Source organism: Rana temporaria, chromosome 2 (assembly GCF_905171775.1).
Source record: "Rana temporaria chromosome 2, aRanTem1.1, whole genome shotgun sequence".
NCBI classification, from domain to species: domain Eukaryota; kingdom Metazoa; phylum Chordata; class Amphibia; order Anura; family Ranidae; genus Rana; species Rana temporaria.
Window position 1 is genome coordinate 363,056,991 of NC_053490.1, and position 20,270 is coordinate 363,077,260.

The 20,270-nt window shown below is 43.1% G+C and overlaps 1 protein-coding gene across 2 annotated transcripts in view; it reads left to right on the plus strand.

The window, feature by feature from the left end:
* Positions 1 to 20,270, plus strand: part of GNAT2 (G protein subunit alpha transducin 2) — a 73,848-nt gene that overhangs the window by 30,583 nt on the left and 22,995 nt on the right. For both annotated transcript variants that reach the window (XM_040337641.1, XM_040337642.1), the window contains exons 2-4: positions 9,881 to 9,923; positions 10,037 to 10,178; positions 17,853 to 18,010. In XM_040337641.1, coding sequence (XP_040193575.1) covers positions 9,881 to 9,923; positions 10,037 to 10,178; positions 17,853 to 18,010 — 343 coding nt within the window. The remainder of the gene's footprint in view (positions 1 to 9,880; positions 9,924 to 10,036; positions 10,179 to 17,852; positions 18,011 to 20,270) is intronic.

Genomic DNA, 20,270 nt, shown 5'->3' on the forward strand with positions numbered 1-20,270 from the left:
GGACACTTTGCATGTCAGGGATAAGGTATGGAGATCGGCAAAAGTAGGCATGCAATGGGCAAAGTGAGGTGAGGCATGCAATAGCACAGTGAGTTAAGGCATGCAATGGTACAGTGAGGTGAGGCATGCAATGGGTACAGTGAGATTTGAAAAAAAGCACAAAAAAAGCCTGTTCCTGTCAGCGTTTGTTCCGGCTACCCCTCATCTTCTAGACAGACTAGTCAGAAGGGGGTCATCTTATAAGGTGAGTATATCCCAAAACCAACCTTTTAAATGGAGAAATTAGGGGGTCATCTTATACGCCCAGTCTCCTTATACGCCGGCAAATATGGTAGTCCTTTGCTTGTCTTTTTGGACAAAGAGTTTGGTTCCTTTTTACCTGGGTGGTTATTACATAGTAATTATTTCAGTTCATTCCACTAAATCTTAAGCAAGTGAACCTTAGGGCTTGTTCCTTTTTACTGCTGGAGTATATTAATATTTTTATTGATTAAGTGCTGATACGGTTATTTGAATAAACTAGTTTCCTGCAAAAAAAAGTACCAAGGAAAGAACATGTTTATTTTTTGGTTGGCACTGTACTTTAGAATGATTCACAAAGATACATAGTTGGTCCATCCAGTTCAACCTGTGTGTGTGAGCGCGTTTGTTTATGCCACTACTATTTTCCATATCCCTGTAGATTGTGTTGACTTGGTTTTCTGAATTCATCTACACACCCGCATGACACCACCAACTGTAGAAAGAAGTTCCACATCATAGCCGCTCTAACAGTAAAAAAAACTCATACACATTTTTTTATTATTTTTGTTTACAAGCAATGATTTATTTTTTGAAACACATTAGCATGTTACAATAACAGGAGGATTGAAAACACGGTATGGTCAAGTATAATATTAATACAAGCAATGTGGTATAAAATCCAGTATGTATAAAGCTATGCAAAGGGAAGGTTCACAAGGCACAGAGCAGAATCAAAAAGAAATTATATTGAGAGAGAAACAGTACCCAAATGAGGGAATAGAAAAGGGGGACAGGGGTAGTATTAAAAGGAGTAACATCTACTGGGTCGTCCTAGGCCACCTGACCTCATTGTAATCAAGTGGGGTGTACACCACGCTAATGAAAACAATTAAACTAATTGTGAAGAAGAAGCAGCGACTCAAACATGCAATAAACTCACGCTACTAAATAAGATTAGAGACTAAAGAAACTCTAAATTACCGGTAATATAGTGAAACAAACCCTAAAATATGCACAAATTAATGAACCTAAAAAAACTAATGAAAATAGTGTTCATATGGCAATACAGAAAAAGTCCAAGTAAAATAGTCTGAATAAAATCACATAAAATGTTGAACATAAATGTGGGAAAGTCCACATAATCAGTGAATCCGATCCAGAAATATAAAAGGGAATGGAAAGATGTTCTAGATTTTCCACCACCACCGAAGGGAACTTGGGGTAAGTATTTCCTTGGGATAAAATTTTTGGGGGGTGCAAACAAACAACAAAAAAAAACATCAATTGCAGCCTCACTGTGACAATCAATTGCAGCCTCACTGTGCCCATCAATTGCCGCCACTGTGCCCATCAATTGCCGCCACTGTGACCATCAAATGCAGCCACTGTGCCATAAAATTGTCGCCACTGTGCCATGCCATTAAACGCAGCCACTGTGCCCATCAATTGTTGCCACTTTGCCATGCCATCAAACGTAGCCACTGTGCCATTAATTGTCGCCACTGTGCCATACCATCAATTGTCGCCACTGTGCCATCCCATTGTAGTCACTGTGCCCATCAATTGTTGCCACTGTGCCATGCCAAATGCAGCCACTGTGCCATGCCAAATGCAGCCACTGTGCCATGCCAAACGCAGCCACTGTGCCATGCCATTGTCGCCACTGTGCCCATCAATTGTTGCCACTGCGCCATGCCATTGTCGCCATTGTGCCCATCAATTGTCGCCACTGTGCCATGCCAAACACAACCACTGTGCCATGCCATTGTCGCCACTGTGCCCATTAATTGTCGCCACTGTGCCATGCCATTGTTGCCATTGTCCCCACTGTGCCCATGCAATGCATGAATCTATGTATTGTTTTTCAGTGGCGGTGCAGGAGAGAGAGGGGGCAGCGCTCCTGTGCCCTCTATGGATGCACAGCCACTGGCTTGCAGATATAGCTCTCTTCGGGGTCAGAGATAAGTCTGGGGTGCCGAAGCCACTGCAATCCAGGCGTCCTCCTTACTCCAGACAGCGCCTTCTGTTCGCTGTGCTCAAGGGCATGATCTCCCAAACAGGAGCGAAGTGTAAAACAGAATAAAAAAGGCCTCCAATAGTGTGTTATAGTATAAAACACAGTTAATTTATTTGTTCAAAAAGATTCCAGAGTAATGTAAAACTTTAAAATTTGCCGGCAATAAAAATACGAACGAACACCCGTACTTCCGGGGTCACGCGGAGCTATGCGCTGACGTCATCACGCTCCACGTGACCCCAGAAGTACGGGTGTTGTATACAATTTTTGGTATTTTGCCCAGGCACCCCTGAAGGCACCCTGGTTGAAAAAGGCTGTCTTAATGGCAGTTTGCGCTCCTGTGAAGTTGCTCCTATGGTATAATACATGCTTACCAAAACCATCAGCCCAGTGCAACAAACATCTAGAAGTCCCTAACATAAAAATGTAATTATTTGCTTAGCAAACATTTTTTAATGAGAAATATTATGGCGCTAGCATGTTTATTTTGGAAGCCAGCTTTGACTCCTTGTGGCTTCACAGTTAGCCTCCTGCTGCACTTTGTTAATGGTCCCACAGCCTCCAGGGTATGTGATGTGTCCCAGAAGGCTGTGGGCAAAGAGAGGGTGGGCCAAACTTTCGATCCGATCACCTCAAAACTAGGTACCCGCCCCCCACCCCCAAAAAAGTGTCCAAAATAAGAAAGAAGCAGAAAAGCAGAACTACTCCATTTGGGCAAAGTTCCACTTTAAGAAAGTTCAAGAGCAGGCAACTTTATTACCGTAGTTAAATTGTTGAAGTGTGTTTCTGATATTCTGAACAATTAGGCCGGGTACTCACGAGCAAACATGTATGGTGAAACCGGTCCGTCGGACCGTTTTCACCGTACATGCCTGCCAGAGGGCTTCTGTACGATGGTTGTACTAACCATCGTACAGAAGTCCGCGCGTAAACACTACGCGGGGCGTCGCCGCGGCGACGTGGGCGGGCCTGCCATTTATAGGCTTCCACGCATGCGTCGAAGTCATTTGACGCATGCGAGGGACGGCGGGCGCTCGGACATGTACGGTAGGTCTGTACTGACGACCGTACATGTCCGAGTGGGCAGGATTCCAGCGGACGGTTTTAAAACACGTCCAGGAATATTTGCCCGCTGGGAAAAGGCCCGGCGGGCAAATGTTTGCTGGAATTCGGCCCGCTCGCGCCTACACACGAACAAACATGTATGCTGAAACTGGCCCGCGGACCAGTTTCAGCATACATGTTTGGTCGTGTGTACGGGGCCTCAGACAGCATGTTTATTATGAAATAGTATTTCCCAAAATGTGGCGCATGGACATTACAAGATAAAAGTTGGTATTTAAAAAGAGGACTCTGTGTGGCCCAAAAGGTGTGCTCTTCTACTATATGTTTCACAAAAACAATAATCCTTTTTGTGACAGCCAATAGAATTGTATTCTCTTACTGTTGGTATCAAGCCACATTTTCAAAACTGAAATATACTGTATAAAACAATTATTTTTATTGAGTTTTTAAATAAAGTTATAGTTTAGGCCCAAGTGAGGAGATCCACGATGACTGGAGCGCACCACCTCCACTTTAAGATTAGGTCTAGGTGTTACCCTGTTAACTCTGGGGGGTTCAAGATAGATACATATCAGAGATATGTAGAATAGGACCTTATAGCCCTCGCTCATGGGATACCATCCTTGGTCCCTGCAAATGTGGATAATTTGTAAGCTGGTGAGAGCTGGTAGCGTTGAAGTCAAATTCTGATAAAGGTGGTTTGGGTGCGGTTATACAGGCACAGGACTATAGAAATGAAGCTTTGTCAATTTTCTGCTTGATATACATATTTGGTCCTGCCTAAAGATCCTACCAATGATTTTAGGACTACTTTATGTAAATTGGTAAATAAATTATGCTATTATGGAGTAGCATACGATGGCGGTTATGCAGAGAACGATGGTACAAATTTAGATTGTTTACATGAGCCAAGAAAACGTGGTCGGCACTTTAACCCCTTCCCGACCAGCCGCGCAGTTTTACTCCGGCAGGTTGGCTCCATTGGGCGAGACGTCATTACCTTACGTCGCTTTGCTGCCGGAGCCGATGCTAGTGCCCAGCGGCGCAATGACAGAGCGAGAACCGGGATCTGTGTGTGTGAGAACCAGGATCTATCCTCTAATTCTCTCAGGGGAGAAGTGACTGATCTCTCTCTCCTCCTAATCGACCCCATCCCACCCACAGTTAGAACATACCAAGGGAACACGGTTAACCCCTTGATCGCCCCCTAGTGTTAACCCCTCCCCTGCCAGTGACATTTATACAATAATCAGTGCATTTTTATAGCACTGATCGCTGTATAATTGTCACTGGTCCTAAATATATGTCAAAAGTGTCCAATCTGTCAGCCACAATATCCTGTCCTGATAAAAATCCCTGATCACCACCACTACTAGTAAAAAAAAATAATAATAATAAAAATGCCATTAATCTATACCCTATTTTGTAGACGCTATAACTTTTGTGCAAACCGATTATTGCGACTTTTTTTTTTTTTTACTGAAAATATGTAGAAGAATACATATCGGCCCAAACTGAGGAAAAAACATATACATACATATATATATATATATATATATATATATATATATATATATATATATATATATATTTTTTTTTTAATTGGGATGTTTATTATAGCAAAAAGTAAAAGATTATGGGCTAGATTCAGATAGCCCGGCGTAATTTTCTGCGGGCGTAACGTATCTCAGATACGTTACGCCGCCGTAACTTAGGGCGCAAGTTCCGTATTCATAAAGAACTTACGCCCTAAGTTACGGCGGCTTAGCGAACGTTCGCCCGTCGTAAGCCCGCCTAATTCAAATGTGGATGATGTGGGCGTGTTTTATTCAAATTTAGTGTGACCCCACGTATTTGACGTTTTTTACGAACGGCGAATGCGCCATTCGTGAAAGAATCACTGTGCGCATGCTCGAAATTACGCCGCAAATCGTCAATGCTTTAGACGTGAACGTAACTTACGTACAGCCCTATTCGCGAACGACTTACGCAAACGACGTAACATTTTCAAAATTCGACGCGGGAACGACGTCCATACTTAACATAGGATACGCCTCATATAGCAGGGGTAACTTTACGCCAGAAAAAGCCTAATGTAAACGACGTAAAAAAATGCGCCGGGCGGACGTACGTTTCTGAATCAGCGTATCTACCTAATTGGCATATTCCTTGCGTAAATCGACGGAAGCGCCACCTAGCGGCCAGCGTAAATATGCAACTAAGATACGACGGCGTAAGAGACTTGCGCCAGTCAGATCTTAGCCTAATTTCGGCGTATCTTGCTTTCTGAATACAGAAAGAAGATACGCCAGCGCAGTTTTGAATTTACACGGCGTATCAATAGATACGCCAACGTAAATTCTTTCTGAATCTAGCCCATTGTATTTTTTTTTTAAATTGTCGCTCTTTTGTTTATAACGCAGACAATAAAAATCGCAGAGATAATGAAATACCACCAAAAGAAAGCTCTATTTGTGTGTGTGGGGGGGCATCAATTTTGTTTGGGTACAGCATCGCATGACCACACAATTGTCAGTTAAAGTGATGCAGTGCCGTCACTTTAAATGGCCTGATCATTGAGCAGCCAAATCTTCCGGGGAAAAAGTGGTTAAGTAGTGGCAGGGTGCATTTTTTTTAACCACTTCAATACTGGGCACTTTCGGCCAGATTCACAAATGAGATACGACGGCGTTTCTCCTGATACGCCGTCGTATCTCTGTTTCTATCTATGCGACTTATTCAAAGAATCAATTACGCATAGATAGCCAGAAGATCCGACAGGTGTAATTGTTTTACACTGTCGGATCTTAGGATGCAGTACCGCGGCCGCCGCTGGGGGGAGTTCGCGTCGTAAACCAGCGTTGGGTATGCAAATTAGGAGTTACAGCCGATCCACAACGGTTTTTCGCGTTCGCTACGTCGCCGCTAGTATAGTTTCCCGTCGCTAAGTTACACTTTTTTTTGGTGCCTTAACTTTAGTCAGCAAGTGTATTGCTGTCTAAAGTATGGCCGTCGTTCCCGCATCGAAATTTAAAAATCAACGTTGTTTGCATAAGCCGTCCGGGAATACGGAAGTACGCTACGCGCGTCGCCGTTCAAAAAAATGATGTCGCGGCGCGCAAAGCACGGCGGGAGTTAGGAAACGGAGAATGCGCAGTAGGTCCGGCGCGGGAGCGCGCCTAATTTAAATGGCACACCCCCATTTCAATTGGCTCGCCTTGCACCGGAGGCCGCGGGCGTAGGTTTTTATCGCAAGTGCTTGGTGAATCAGGCACTTGCGATGAAAAATTGCGGCGGTGTAACTTATCTAGGATAAGTTACGCCGCCGCGATTCTACGTGAATCTGGCCCTCTCACCTCTTTCCTGCTCAGGCCATTTTTCAGATTTCAGTACTGTCACCTTCTGAATGACAAAAGCGCAGCCATGCAACACTGTACCCATATGACATTTTTATAATTTTTTTTCACACAAATAGAGCTTTTTGGTTGAGTTGAGAGGTATCTTGTTATAGCGTGGTCTTACCCCGAAGGGTCCCGACGCGATTGGGCTAATTTTTAGACAGGATCTGATTAAACTACCAGCATGTCTTTAGAGTTTGGTATTTATTCACCACTTGTTTTAAAAAAAATTGCTAAACAAATGAAAACGTTTTTCTATGAAAAATTTGCAAGTTAGTTTTATTCTTAAAGGGGTTGTAAAGGTAAAAAATGTTTTCCCTAAATAGCTTCCTTTACCTTAGTGCAGTCCTCCTTCACTTACCTCATCCTTCAATTTTGCTTTTAAATGTCCTTATTTCTTCTGAGAAATCCTCACTTCCTGTTCTTCTGTCTGTAACTCCACACATTAATGCAATGCTTTCTCCCTGGTGTGAAGTGTCATGCTTGCCCCCTCCCTTCAGGGGGGAGGGGGTGAGCAGGAGAGTCAGGACACCCACTAGCACACAGCTCCTTTCTCTATCTGCAATGTAGAGAGCGTCCTGACTCAGAAGAAATAAGGACATTTAAAAGCAAAATGGAAGGATGAGGTAAGTGAAGAAGGACTGCACTAAGGTAAAGGAAGCTATTTAGGGACATTTTTTTTACCATTACAACCTCTTTAACTTATGTGCGCTGATGAGGCTGCACGGATGAGGCTGTACTGATGGGCACTGATAGGCGGCATTACAGGGAGTGCAGAATTATTAGGCAAGTTGTATTTTTGAGGATTAATTTTATTAGTGAACAACAACCATGTTCTCAATGAACCCAAAAAACTCATTAATATCAAAGCTGAATATTTTTGGAAGTAGTTTTTAGTTTGTTTTTAGTTTTAGCTATTTTAGGGGGATATCTGTGTGTGCAGGTGACTATTACTGTGCATAATTATTAGGCAACTTAACAAAAAACAAATATATACCCATTTCAATTATTTATTTTTACCAGTGAAACCAATATAACATCTCAACATTCACAAATATACATTTCTGACATTCAAAAACAAAACAAAAACAAATCAGTGACCAATATAGCCACCTTTCTTTGCAAGGACACTCAAAAGCCTGCCATCCATGGATTCTGTCAGTGTTTTGATCTGTTCACCATCAACATTGCGTGCAGCAGCAACCACAGCCTCCCAGACACTGTTCAGAGAGGTGTACTGTTTTCCCTCCTTGTAAATCTCACATTTGATGATGGACCACAGGTTCTCAATGGGGTTCAGATCAGGTGAACAAGGAGGCCATGTCATTAGATTTTCTTCTGTTATACCCTTTCTTGCCAGCCACGCTGTGGAGTACTTGGACGCGTGTGATGGAGCATTGTCCTGCATGAAAATCATGTTTTTCTTGAAGGATGCAGACTTCTTCCTGTACCACTGCTTGAAGAAGGTGTCTTCCAGAAACTGGCAGTAGGACTGGGAGTTGAGCTTGACTCCATCCTCAACCCGAAAAGGCCCCACAAGCTCATCTTTGATGATACCAGCCCAAACCAGTACTCCACCTCCACCTTGCTGGCGTCTGAGTCGGACTGGAGCTCTCTGCCCTTTACCAATCCAGCCACGGGCCCATCCATCTGGCCCATTCTAGACTCACTCTCATTTCATCAGTCCATAAAACCTTAGAAAAATCAGTCTTGAGATATTTCTTGGCCCAGTCTTGACGTTTCAGCTTGTGTGTCTTGTTCAGTGGTGGTCGTCTTTCAGCCTTTCTTACCTTGGCCATGTCTCTGAGTATTGCACACCTTGTGCCTTTGGGCACTCCAGTGATGTTGCAGCTCTGAAATATGGCCAAACTGGTGGCAAGTGGCATCTTGGCAGCTGCACGCTTGACTTTTCTCAGTTCATGGGCAGTTATTTTGCGCCTTGGTTTTTCCACACGCTTCTTGCGACCCTGTTGACTATTTTGAATGAAACGCTTGATTGTTCGATGATCACGATTCAGAAGCTTTGCAATTTTAAGAGTGCTGCATCCCTCTGCAAGATATCTCACTATTTTTGACTTTTCTGAGCCTGTCAAGTCCTTCTTTTGACCCATTTTGCCAAAGGAAAGGAAGTTGCCTAACAATTATGCACACCTGATATAGGGTGTTGATGTCATTAGACCACACCCCTTCTCATTACAGAGATGCACATCACCTAATATGCTTAATTGGTAGTAGGCTTTCGAGCCTATACAGCTTGGAGTAAGACAACATGCATAAAGAGGATGATGTGGTCAAAATACTAATTTGCCTAATAATTCTGCACTCCCTGTAATAGGCAGCACTAATAACCGACACTGATGGGGCTGCACTAAATATCAGTGTAAACAATATACTCACTGTGCCATGTCAGACTTGCCGGTTATCGGCTCTCCTTTCCTCACACAGAGACGGCATATGAGTAAAGGAATGTCGATAACCAGCAAGTCTGTTTACATGTTATCAGCTGTGATTGGACACAGCTGGCAACATGGTAAAGGGTAGCTATGATTGGCCCTTTTCCATGACACAGTGGTCACAGAGCGTGCCCGATGCATGTCCCAGGGGATGTAGCGGGAGCTGTGCACATGGGAGGACGTCCATTAACCCCTTCCCGCCCGCACTATAGTCGAAAGACGGCTACAGCACTGATCTCTAGTTAAGTGCTTGTATCCGTCTTCTGGCTATAGCGTGGGCAGGAAGGGGTTCATTTTGCTCAATGGGAAACCATTGTTTGGGACAAAGGAATGTAAATGTTTTTTTTATCTGACCCTCGTGAACTTCCCTGCAATCCACCCATAGGCCACTTAGGAGTCCATGGACCCTAGGTTAAGAACCCCTTCTCTAGATGCATACAATTAATTTATGTTTTCAATAACAGATGTATTGAATCAGTTATATGAAGAAAACATAAGAAGATACATGCACTGTGCTTGAGTTAAACAGTTGATGCATATCATTTAATTGGTTTTTCAGTAATGCCCATAGAAGCCCAAACACTTGTGCTGTTTTTATCCAACCACTGATGGCTTATTCTAGGCCAACCCTTCTGCCTCCCTAAAGGGTTATAAAATAGCATTGTTAGTGTGTGAAATAACACCAGTTACTGTTCTTTTTGCAGGTGCTGGGGAGTCTGGAAAGAGTACAATTGTCAAGCAGATGAAGTAAGTATACTCAAACGTAACTACATTGCACCGTTGTAAAAAGTCAAGTAACATTCATTGTTTTTAAGGTATTCATAATTTTTTTTTTTTTTATGCTCTTTTTGTTTTGTAAGGATTATCCATCAAGATGGGTACACAGAGGCAGAATGTTTGGAGTTCAAAGCAATTATCTATGGCAATGTGCTTCAGTCAATCCTGGCCATTATCCGTGCAATGTCCACTCTTGGTATTGACTACACTGACTCAAGTAAAGCGGTTAGTGTGATCTATAAAATACTTTAATGTGACCAACAATGAAACTTACCTTGAATACGGATCCTATATAGGATGTTATTGAATTAATACACACAACTGTATGCTTCATGTAGAAGTTGAAAGGGGTTTCTCATTTATAAGAAATGCGTATTCTTGCTTATTTGCGCGTTTACATACAGCGTCGTCCGATGTTTTTGTACTTCGACGTTTTTTATTTTAGCCAATAGGAGAAATTATCATCTTTTCATCACTTGTTGCTATGTTGGTAGTGTGGGTGAAATGTTCTATTGATTAAAGCGTCAAAACGCCCGTAGCAAACGCTCGTTGTCGCTCTAGTCGCTTGAATCGAGCGTTTCCATTACTTTCTATGGGAAATGGAAACGCTCAAAAACGCCCAAACCGATTTGCGCGACAAAAAAGGGTCCGGAACTTGTTTGAGCTTCAGGCGTTCGGCGTCAGGTGTTTTGGAGTGGAGATGTGAACCATCTCCATAGGGAATAATGTATTTTTTCCCCTCTAGTGTTTTTGAGCGTCGCACTTCAGGCGACAAAACGCTCAGGTGTGAATGCAGCCTAAGTGTGAACTTTCGGTCCATTTTGGAAATTGCTTTAGCAATTTTGTTTTCAAATACAAACAATTGTTTTCAGGTAATTTAAAAATAGTGTTAATTCACAAAGCACAATAGTTATTAAACGTGTGTTTATTATTTTCATGATAGTATTTGCATCAAATGTTTAACAAAATTTGCATTTGTGTAAAATAGTAATTTTTCCATTTTATAAAAATAATCTCAGGCATGGTATATTTTTACGTAGTTACATTGGTCCTGTCAGCAATTCTCTCTCACTTCCAACCTGGTATCACCCACAAGCTCCTTGGATCGGGAAGGAGGGCTGGTGGGGATGACCACGGAAAAGCTAGAGCTCAGGCGTGCTCAGAGAAGAGCTCAAACCCATCTGAGCGATGCCGGAGGCTTTTCCTGCTTCGCAGCTGCGCGTATGCAAGGGGCGGGGGTTTCCTCGGTGGGTTGCTGACCCACGCTCTACAGCCTCCTGCTGGCTGTTCCTTTCACACATGGACTTCCTCTCAGGCTTGGGCCTTTCATCTGTCCCAACCTGGCTTTGATACACAGCAGCATCTCACATGGCTCACCTCAGGAGGGTAAGGCTCTGAGCTTGAATGCTGGCTCTATTATGAAGACAGCACACACCTGAGAAATCAATGTGCTTGCTTCTCTCAAAACCTGGCCTAAACCACTATTTTCCACAGTAGCACGGGGTAACCCTGCTACACTATGTATATATTAGGGTTGCCACCTCATCTTTTTAAACCTGAACACATATGAATTACACAGGTTCTGTGACTGATTAGGGTCATAATTGAATTCACTTGGTGCCTTATCTGCTTTAAATAATCCTCAGAACCTGTGTAATTCATATGTGTTTGGGTTTAAAGGGTTGAGGTGACAACCCTAGTATATACTATACCTGGCCGATGCCCCTGGAAGATGGAAATCACTAAAGTCGCACTCCACTACACTATTTCACTCCACTCCACTGCACTACTCCAATGATTTACACTTGCTTCTGGGTCACGTGATGAGTGACAAGCCTGGCGCATTATGAACACAGTAGATTTGCCATTTAGCACAGGCATCAATTAAAGAATGTCCTGCTTTTCTTGAATGGATGCAAAGCCTTCTCTAATTGGACAAGGTGGAAGGAATGACATCACTGCCCTGCCTCTTATTTTCCAATTATGAGAACTTCAGTGATGTCCAGCTTCCAGGGGCATCAGCCATGTATACCATACATAGTTACAGTACATTGGTCCAGGCTGGTCCAATGTAATTATGTAACAATATACTATGCCTAGAATTCTTCTTTAAAGTACAGGTTTACCTTTTTCACCATGTTACATTGTATTGCAGCACCAAAACATGAATACGTTATAATATAATGAAATCAAGCAAAACACAAAATGATTAAAATATTTAGACCCGGTTCACACTGGGGCGACACGACAGGCGGCTCAGCCGCCTGACGTGTCGCGTCCCATTTAATGCAATGGAACCGTTCTAATAGGAGCGACGCAAGTCGCTCCGACTTAGAAAAAGGTTCCTGTACGACTTCGGGGGCGGCTCGGGGCAACCTGCATTGACTTCTATACAGAAGTCGTTTTGCAAATCGCCTCTGAAGTTGTCCTCAGGACCACTTGCAGAGTCGCCCCCAAAGTCGTGCCGCTGCTGTGTGAACCGACTCTTAGTCTTGTGTTTAATCTCATATATTCAATTTAAGACATTGGCTCAAAGCTAATCTATCAAGTGAGAAAAATGTATTGCATGAAAAATCTTTTAATGTAAATCCCATCCCAGAAGTAAGTGAAACACACACTCACCAGATGATAAACCTATGTGGACCGAGATCTAACCGATTTTTGAAACCAATATCGAGGATCTTCATCACGAGTAGCTCCTATGCCCGAGAACTTGCTCCACCACAGATATCTAATCAATTTGATCCAGAGATGGGATCAATCCATATAAGGAACCCTAAATCGCCATATTGCTGGGGATGTGCTTTCCATCAAATTAACATAAACAGGGGAAGCAATCTCATTGTGCAGTATTTACAGTACCTTGAAAAAGTATTCATACCCCTTAAAATTTTCCACATTTTGTCATGTTACAACCAAAAACGTAAATGTATTTTATTGGGATTTTATGTGATAGGCCAACACAACGTGGCACATAATTGTGAAGTGGAAGGAAAATGATAAATGGTTTTCAACATTGTTTACAAATAAATATGAGAATAGTGTGGCGTGCATTTGTATTCAGCCACCCTGAATCAATACTTTGTAGAACCACCTTTCGCTGCAGTTAGAGCTGCAAGTCTTTTTTGGTATGTTTCTACCAGCTTTGCACATTTAGACAGTGAAATTGTTGCCCTTTCTTCTTTGCAAAATAGCTCAAGCTCTGTCAGATTGGATGGAGAGCGTCTGTGAACAGCAATTTTCAAGTCTTGGCACAGATTCTCAATTGTGTTTAGGTCTGGACTTTGACTGGGCCATTCTAACACATTCAATTTGCTTTGATCTAAACCATTGCATCGTAGCTCTGGTTGTATGTTTAGGACCGTTGTCCTGCTGAAAGGTGAACCTCCACCCCAGTCTCAAGTCCTTTGCAGACTCTAAGGCCGTGTACACACGATCAGTCAAAACCAATGAAAACGGACTGAAGGAGCATTTCATCAGTTAACCGATGAAGCTGACTGATGGTCTGATGTGCCTACACACCATCAGTTAAAAAAACGATCGTGTCAGAACGCCGTGACGTAAAACACACGACGTGTTAAAAAAAATTAAGTTCAATGCTTCCAAGCATGCGTCGACTTGATTCTGAGCATGCGCGGCCTTTTGACCGATGCTTTTGCATAATAACGATCGGTTTTGACCCATCGGTTAGGCGTCCATCGGTCAAATTTTAAAGCAAGTTCTTTTTTTTTTGACCGAAGGATAACTGACCGATGGGGCCCACACACGATCGGTTTGGACCGATGAAACGGTCCTTCAGTCCGTTTTCATCGGTTTTGACTAATCGTGTGTACGCGGCCTAACAGGTTTTCTTTTAATATAGCCCTGTATTTGGCTCCATCCATCTTTCCATCAACTCTGACCAGCTTCCCTGTCCCTGCTGAAGAAAAGCATTCTCACAACCACCATGTTTCACAGTGGGGATGTCGTGTTCAGGGTGATGTGCAGTCTTAGTTTTTTGCCACACATAGGGGCAGATCCACGTACATCGGCGCATTGTTGCGATACACTACGCCGCCATAACTTATAGCGTAATTTCCTTATCCAGAAAGAATTTGTGCCGTAAGTTACGGCGGCGTAGTGTAACTTTGGCGGCGTAAGGGCACGCAATTCAAATGGATGTGATGGGGGTGTGTTTTATGTAAATACGTCTTGACCCAACGTAAATTACGTTTTTTTTTAACGGCGCATGAGCCGTCCGTGGGGGTATCCCAGTGCGCATGCTCGAAATTAACCCGCAACAAGCCGTGACGTTACGACGTGAACGTCATTCTACGCAAAGGGGGACGTGGAGAGCTGCTGGTGACGTCATCCGCTCGCGGCCGCAGAGCGGAGACACTTGGTTTACACGCTGATTACTCGTAGCTGCTTGTGAGTGTTTATTTGCTTTTTATTTAATAAATCCTAAAGATTTTATGCTATGGAGGCTTCCCTTCCTTTATTTTTCATTTGAGAGACACCGTTTTAACCCTTATGAGCCGTCGTGCATGGGATTGTATCAGCAGGCTGGCTGTGGGAGTATTACACATAGGCTTTAATACAAGCCTTCTTAAGGTAAGGGGCTGGAACACACTATCTGCCAGACACTGTGGGAAGCCTGACGTTGGTATTTACAAGCACTTATGCACGTTCAGCATCAAGCACTGAAGTTATGATGTATGGATCTGTTGGAGCACCTTTGCACTTAAGAACAATTATTGATTGATTTTTTTGGACTTATTATTATTTGTTGCACGTTTTTGTGCACTGGACACGTTGAACACTACACCTGATTTTGTTTGATTCTTTGGTGATCATTTCAAATATTATTTTTTTCACTGTTAAAATTATTAATTTCATGCCCACTTGTGCATGCCATTGAATATATTTTCCAGGAATTGTGTCTACTATATTAATTTTGTGGGACATTCTTTCACCATTAATTCACAGACTACTGCACCATGCACTTTTAAATGGATGAAGCACTTTATGGAATATCACTTATTGTATTGCATTTACAGTTTTTAATATTTCTATACTATTTTTTATGGTGATTATATGGTTTATTTTAACATTGTGCTGAGTTTGGCACATGTGTTTACCTGAATTAGGTATTTATTATTCACCACTCTCAGTACCCTTCACATTTATCCTTAATGTTGGGTGGTATTCTTGGACGTATTTAGAGTGGAACATATTTAGACCCACAGCAGGTGGCGGATTGACTCATTAGTCATTTGGATTAATTCCTTTGTTCTGTGGAGAATTACCTTATCTACAGGAATTGTTATTTTATTTTTAATTAATTTATTTGCGAGCGCCAATACACCCACCCTTGTTTTATTCTACGCAAAGCCCTATTCGCTAACGACTTACGCAAACGACGTAAAAAATTCAAAATTTGATGCGGGAACGACAGCCATACTTAACATAGGATACGCCTCATATAGCAGGGGTAACTATACGCCGAAAAAAAGCCTTACGGAAACGACGTAAAAAAATGTGCCGGCCCGGACATACGTTCGTGGATCGCCGTATCTAGCCAATTTGCATACTCGACGTGGAAATCGACGGAAACGCCCCATAGCGGCCAGGGTAAATATGCACCTTAGATCCGACGGCGTACTAAGACGTACGCCAGTCGGATCTAGCACAGCTTCAGGCCTATCTTGTTTTGTGGATACAAAACAAAGATACGCCGAGCAAAATAGACGTTACGCGGCGTATCAATAAATACGCCAGCGTAACTTCTTTGTGGATCTGCCCCCTAGTGTTTTGCTTTTAGGCCAAAAAGTTAAATTTTGGTCCCATCTGACCAGAGCACCTTCTTCCACACGTTTGCTGTGTCCCCCACATCGCTTCTCGCAAACTGCAAACTGAACTTCTTATGGCTTTCTTTCAACAATGGCTTTCTTCTTGACACTCTTCCATAAAGGCCAGATTTGTGGGGTGCACGACTAATAGTTGTCCTGTGGACAGATTCTCCCATCTGAGCTGTGGATTTCAGCAGCCCCTCCAGAGTTACTATGGGCCTCTTGGCTGCTTCTCTGATTAATGCTTTCCTTGCCCAGCCTGTCAGTTTAGGTGGACGGCCATGTCTTGGTAGGTTTGCAGTTGTGCCATACTCTTTCCATTTTTGGATGATGGATTGAACAGTGCTTCGTGAGATTTTCAAAGCTTGGGATATTTTTTTTTTGTTTAAATATTTTTATTGAGATTTTACAAAGATAAAAGAAACATGAGCAAGAATCCTAAGCCAACAATAAAACAGTCTGTGATAGTGAAGTTTTTTTTATAACCTAACCCTGCTTTAAACTTCTCCACACCTTTATCCCTGACCTGTCTGGTGTGTTCCTTGGCCTTCATGATGCTGTTTGTTCATGAAGGTTCTCTAACAAACCTCTGAGGGCTTCACAGAACAGCTGTATTTATACTTAAATTGCACACAGGTGAACTCAATTTATGAATTAGGTGACTTCTGAAGGCGATTGGTTCCACTAGATTTTAGTTAGGGGTATCGGAGTAAAGGTGGCTGAATACAAATGCACACTACACTTTTCAGAGATTTTATTTGTAAAAAATGTGAAAAATCATTTATTATTTTCCCCCCACTTCACAATTATGTGCCACTTTGTGTCAGTATATCACATAAAATCCCAATAAAATACATTTACGTTTTTGGTTATAACATGACAAAATGTAGAAAAGGTCAAGGGGTATGAATACTTTTTCAAGGCACTCTACATTAAAATATACATAAAAACAAGTACTAAGATCAATAAAAAGCTTGCATGAAAAACTCACATGAGCACTGCTGCTCAGCAGCATGTGAAATCAGTGCAACAAGTTGCGTCCTACGTGTCCCATTGGATGAAATGTGTAGGACGTCAGAAGTAACAGAGTGCAGGTATACATAGTAAGTACCAGAGAATTTAAAGGTCAGTAGTAATGCAGAGTTCAAAAGTCAGTAGTCAGTAATGCAGATTTTAGAGGTCAGTATCACAGTAAGGCTGCTTTCACATTGGTCAGTGGAGGTGCGGTGACGGTATAGCCGCGCTATTTGTAGCGCCGCTATACCGTCGTATTTACTCGGGCGCTAGCGGTGCGGTATTAACCACGAAAAAGGGTTAATACCGCCCGCAATGCGCCTCTGCAGAGGCGCATTGCGGGCGGTATTACCGCGGTTTCCCATTGATTTCAATGGGAAGGCGCGGTATAGGAGCGGTAAACACCCCGCTCCAATACCGCTCCAAAGATGCGGCTAGCAGGACTTTTGGAGCAGTGCTGCTACCGCACCGCTTCAGTGTGAAAGCCTTCGGGGTTTCACATTGAAGCCTGAAGGGCATTTTTCTTTCATGCGGTATAGCAGCGCTATTTTTAGCGCTGTACCGCATGAAAAACGCTTCAATGTGAAATGGGCCTTAAAGTCCCCCCTCTCTCTGTGAAAATTACCTCACAAGACCTTAGATGCAGCAGGGCCCGACAAAGTGATTAAAGTCTTCCCAAGTCTAGTCGCTGCTGTGTCATATGACACATCAGAGTTGAGGAGGAGCCTGGTACTTGCCTTGCCTCTGCATTCTCATTACACACAAAATGTATCACTCTGGGTCGTCTTAAGGCTAACCCACTATCACTGGGTATTGGTTCACAGTGGAGCCCATCCTTTCCAAATACAGTGCAATCAATAAAAAAAAGCTATTCCTCTGTCAAGCAGACTGAAGACTATAATATGCAGCATAATTAAGTGGCAATATATTGGATGTTAATAAATTGCAGGTTGCTCATCCTGTAATGCAATTTCAAATATTTTACTCGATTTGCAAAGTAACAACCAGAACACCCACTTTCTATTTATTTATTTTTTGTTTCTTTTTCCAACAGGATGATGGCCGTATTCTATGCCACCTTGCTGACTCAATAGAGGAGGGCACAATGCCTCTAGAACTTGTGACTGTGATTAAAAGTCTCTGGAAGGATGATGGTGTACAGGCCTGTTTTGAAAGAGCAGCTGAATTTCAGCTCAATGACTCGGCCTCATAGTGAGTTGTACATAGGAGTATTTAGAGTTTGCAAAATGTGTTACAGATGCATGTCACTGCCAGTGACACAGAGACCAAATCTTTAGAAAGGGAAAATAAAAAAAAGACTAAACAACATAGGGTATGGAATATGAAATTGACTGTGGCGCAAAACAAGATGCATGGAAGTGGTGCCACCCAAACTATAAATATACAGGGCAAAGTGTCACACACACACGCTCACCATTATTCCTCAAAAACAAGGAAAAGGCGCCTCTGAGTTTGTATCATAAAAACATTTATTAAAACAACAATATCCACTCACATGGAGAAAAGTAGAGTTGAGTTCAGATAAGTTTCTGGGCTGAAGAGATGGTACTGCAGGTCACAGCAGGTCCGTTTAGCTGGTACCACTTTAGATCCAGGAAGAATAGGATGGGATGGCTGAGCACAGCAAGATCTCCTTCAGTTGTCCAGGTATGGCACATCAAGGTCAGGTCGGGTCATTAAAAGACCATCTAGCGAGGCTTGGGAAGCAAGCACAGCCTTCACAGCCCGGCACCGTGCTGTGTTTGCTTCCCAAGCCTCGATTTGGCCCCCGATCACGCGGCCATGTTCTTACTATACTACGGATGCCAGACGAGCATCGTGGAGCCACGGCACAACCAGCCACAGGCTTTGGCGTCTGAATCCCTCATTAACCACTACTGGAACCCACATCTTGCTAGATGGTCTTTTTACTGATCCCACCTGACCTTGATGTTCCATACCTGGACAACTGAAGGAGACTTGCTGTGCTCAGGCATCCCACCCTATCCTTCCTGGATCTGTTGGGTTGCCAGCTAAACGGACCTGCTGTGACCTGCTCACTGGAACCCACTTCTGGTCTTCTTGGTGACTGCCCTGACAGACCCATCGATATATATGTTCATGTGTGTGTATTTATATATATATATATATATATATATATATGTAGCGCCTTGCTCCCAATGATTGGGGTGCTATTCTAAATTTAGAGTGTGTCTGAGCCAATAGTGGGCTCAGACTTTGTTGAATTCCTTTGAAATTAGCCTCTGTTCTGGCTATGGTTGTGCTTGATAGGATTTTACCCTGTTGCCTGTAGGTGGCGTTACCACCTCAGGCCCATGTTGGAACACAAGCGAACCATGGTGTGTTGAGTAACCCTTCTCGGCAGCAGCCCAGTGGGAGTGGTGCCCGCTGTGCATGCTGGGAAGGGGTACTTAAGGGGCAGACGCCATTTTTCGGTGTCCTTCGCCTCGTGGCCCTCCTGGCGCGAGGCACATGTGTGTGATCTTGACCTTGGGACCACGTTGGTCTGAGGTCACATCTCCATGGAGTAGGCCCAGCTATGCTGGCTGGGGCCTATGATTCTAAAGGGGATCCCAAGCTGTCCATCCAAGTGGGGGAAGCTGCTTAACGAAGGAAACCGGGGGAGAACCTGCCCTGGAGGAGAGCAAGCAAGGCAAGCTGATGTCTCGGGATAGGCCTGGTGACTTCGTTATAAAGGGATCCGCTGGATCGGCTTAAAGGCACTTTTACTGAAAGGCAGGAAGTTTGGGACTTAAATCCTGTGGCAGAGGATTCCTGACTATCCATCTTTCGTTCTCAGACGGCAGAGACTGTTCTAATACTGTTCTAATACTGTTCGTGCATCATCCCGGCTGCTAGGCCATGTGAGAGGGGTCTATCCGGGTGAGCAAGAGAGAGTGGTGAATACTGGAACTTAGATATTTGTGTGCATTCTGTACCGCGTACCTGAACCTTCCCCTTCTCTCTATGCTCTCCACTTTCTTCACAAGTTTGCAGCAAAGATAAAACCTACAGTAGAAGGTTTTACATCTTGTGTGGACATTGCAATTTCTACAGACTTTCTTCCCCTGACAACAAATTTAGAGGTAACGTGCAAAACCCAAATCTAAACAAGCAGCTTCTACGGGGGTAGTGCTACATATAAATATATATATATATCCCTGCTCTTTGGACTATTGGGAATTGCACACTATTATATTGAGGTATCTTTGCATTGCGCTTTCTTACCTGTTAAAAAAAAAATCATTGGGCCTCTCCGAAAAAGAATAATAAAAATTAAAGAAAATATGTTTTTTAAATTATACCCAAAATTAGCGGCACCTGGGTGCTGCCCCCACTCTCCAGGCCACCCCCTATATGGTAATGAATAGATTCATGCATAGCCTGAATTCATGCGTCTGGCCTCTTTTGGGTCACCGGGCGCATTTATTACAGTGGCAGGGGATTTTTT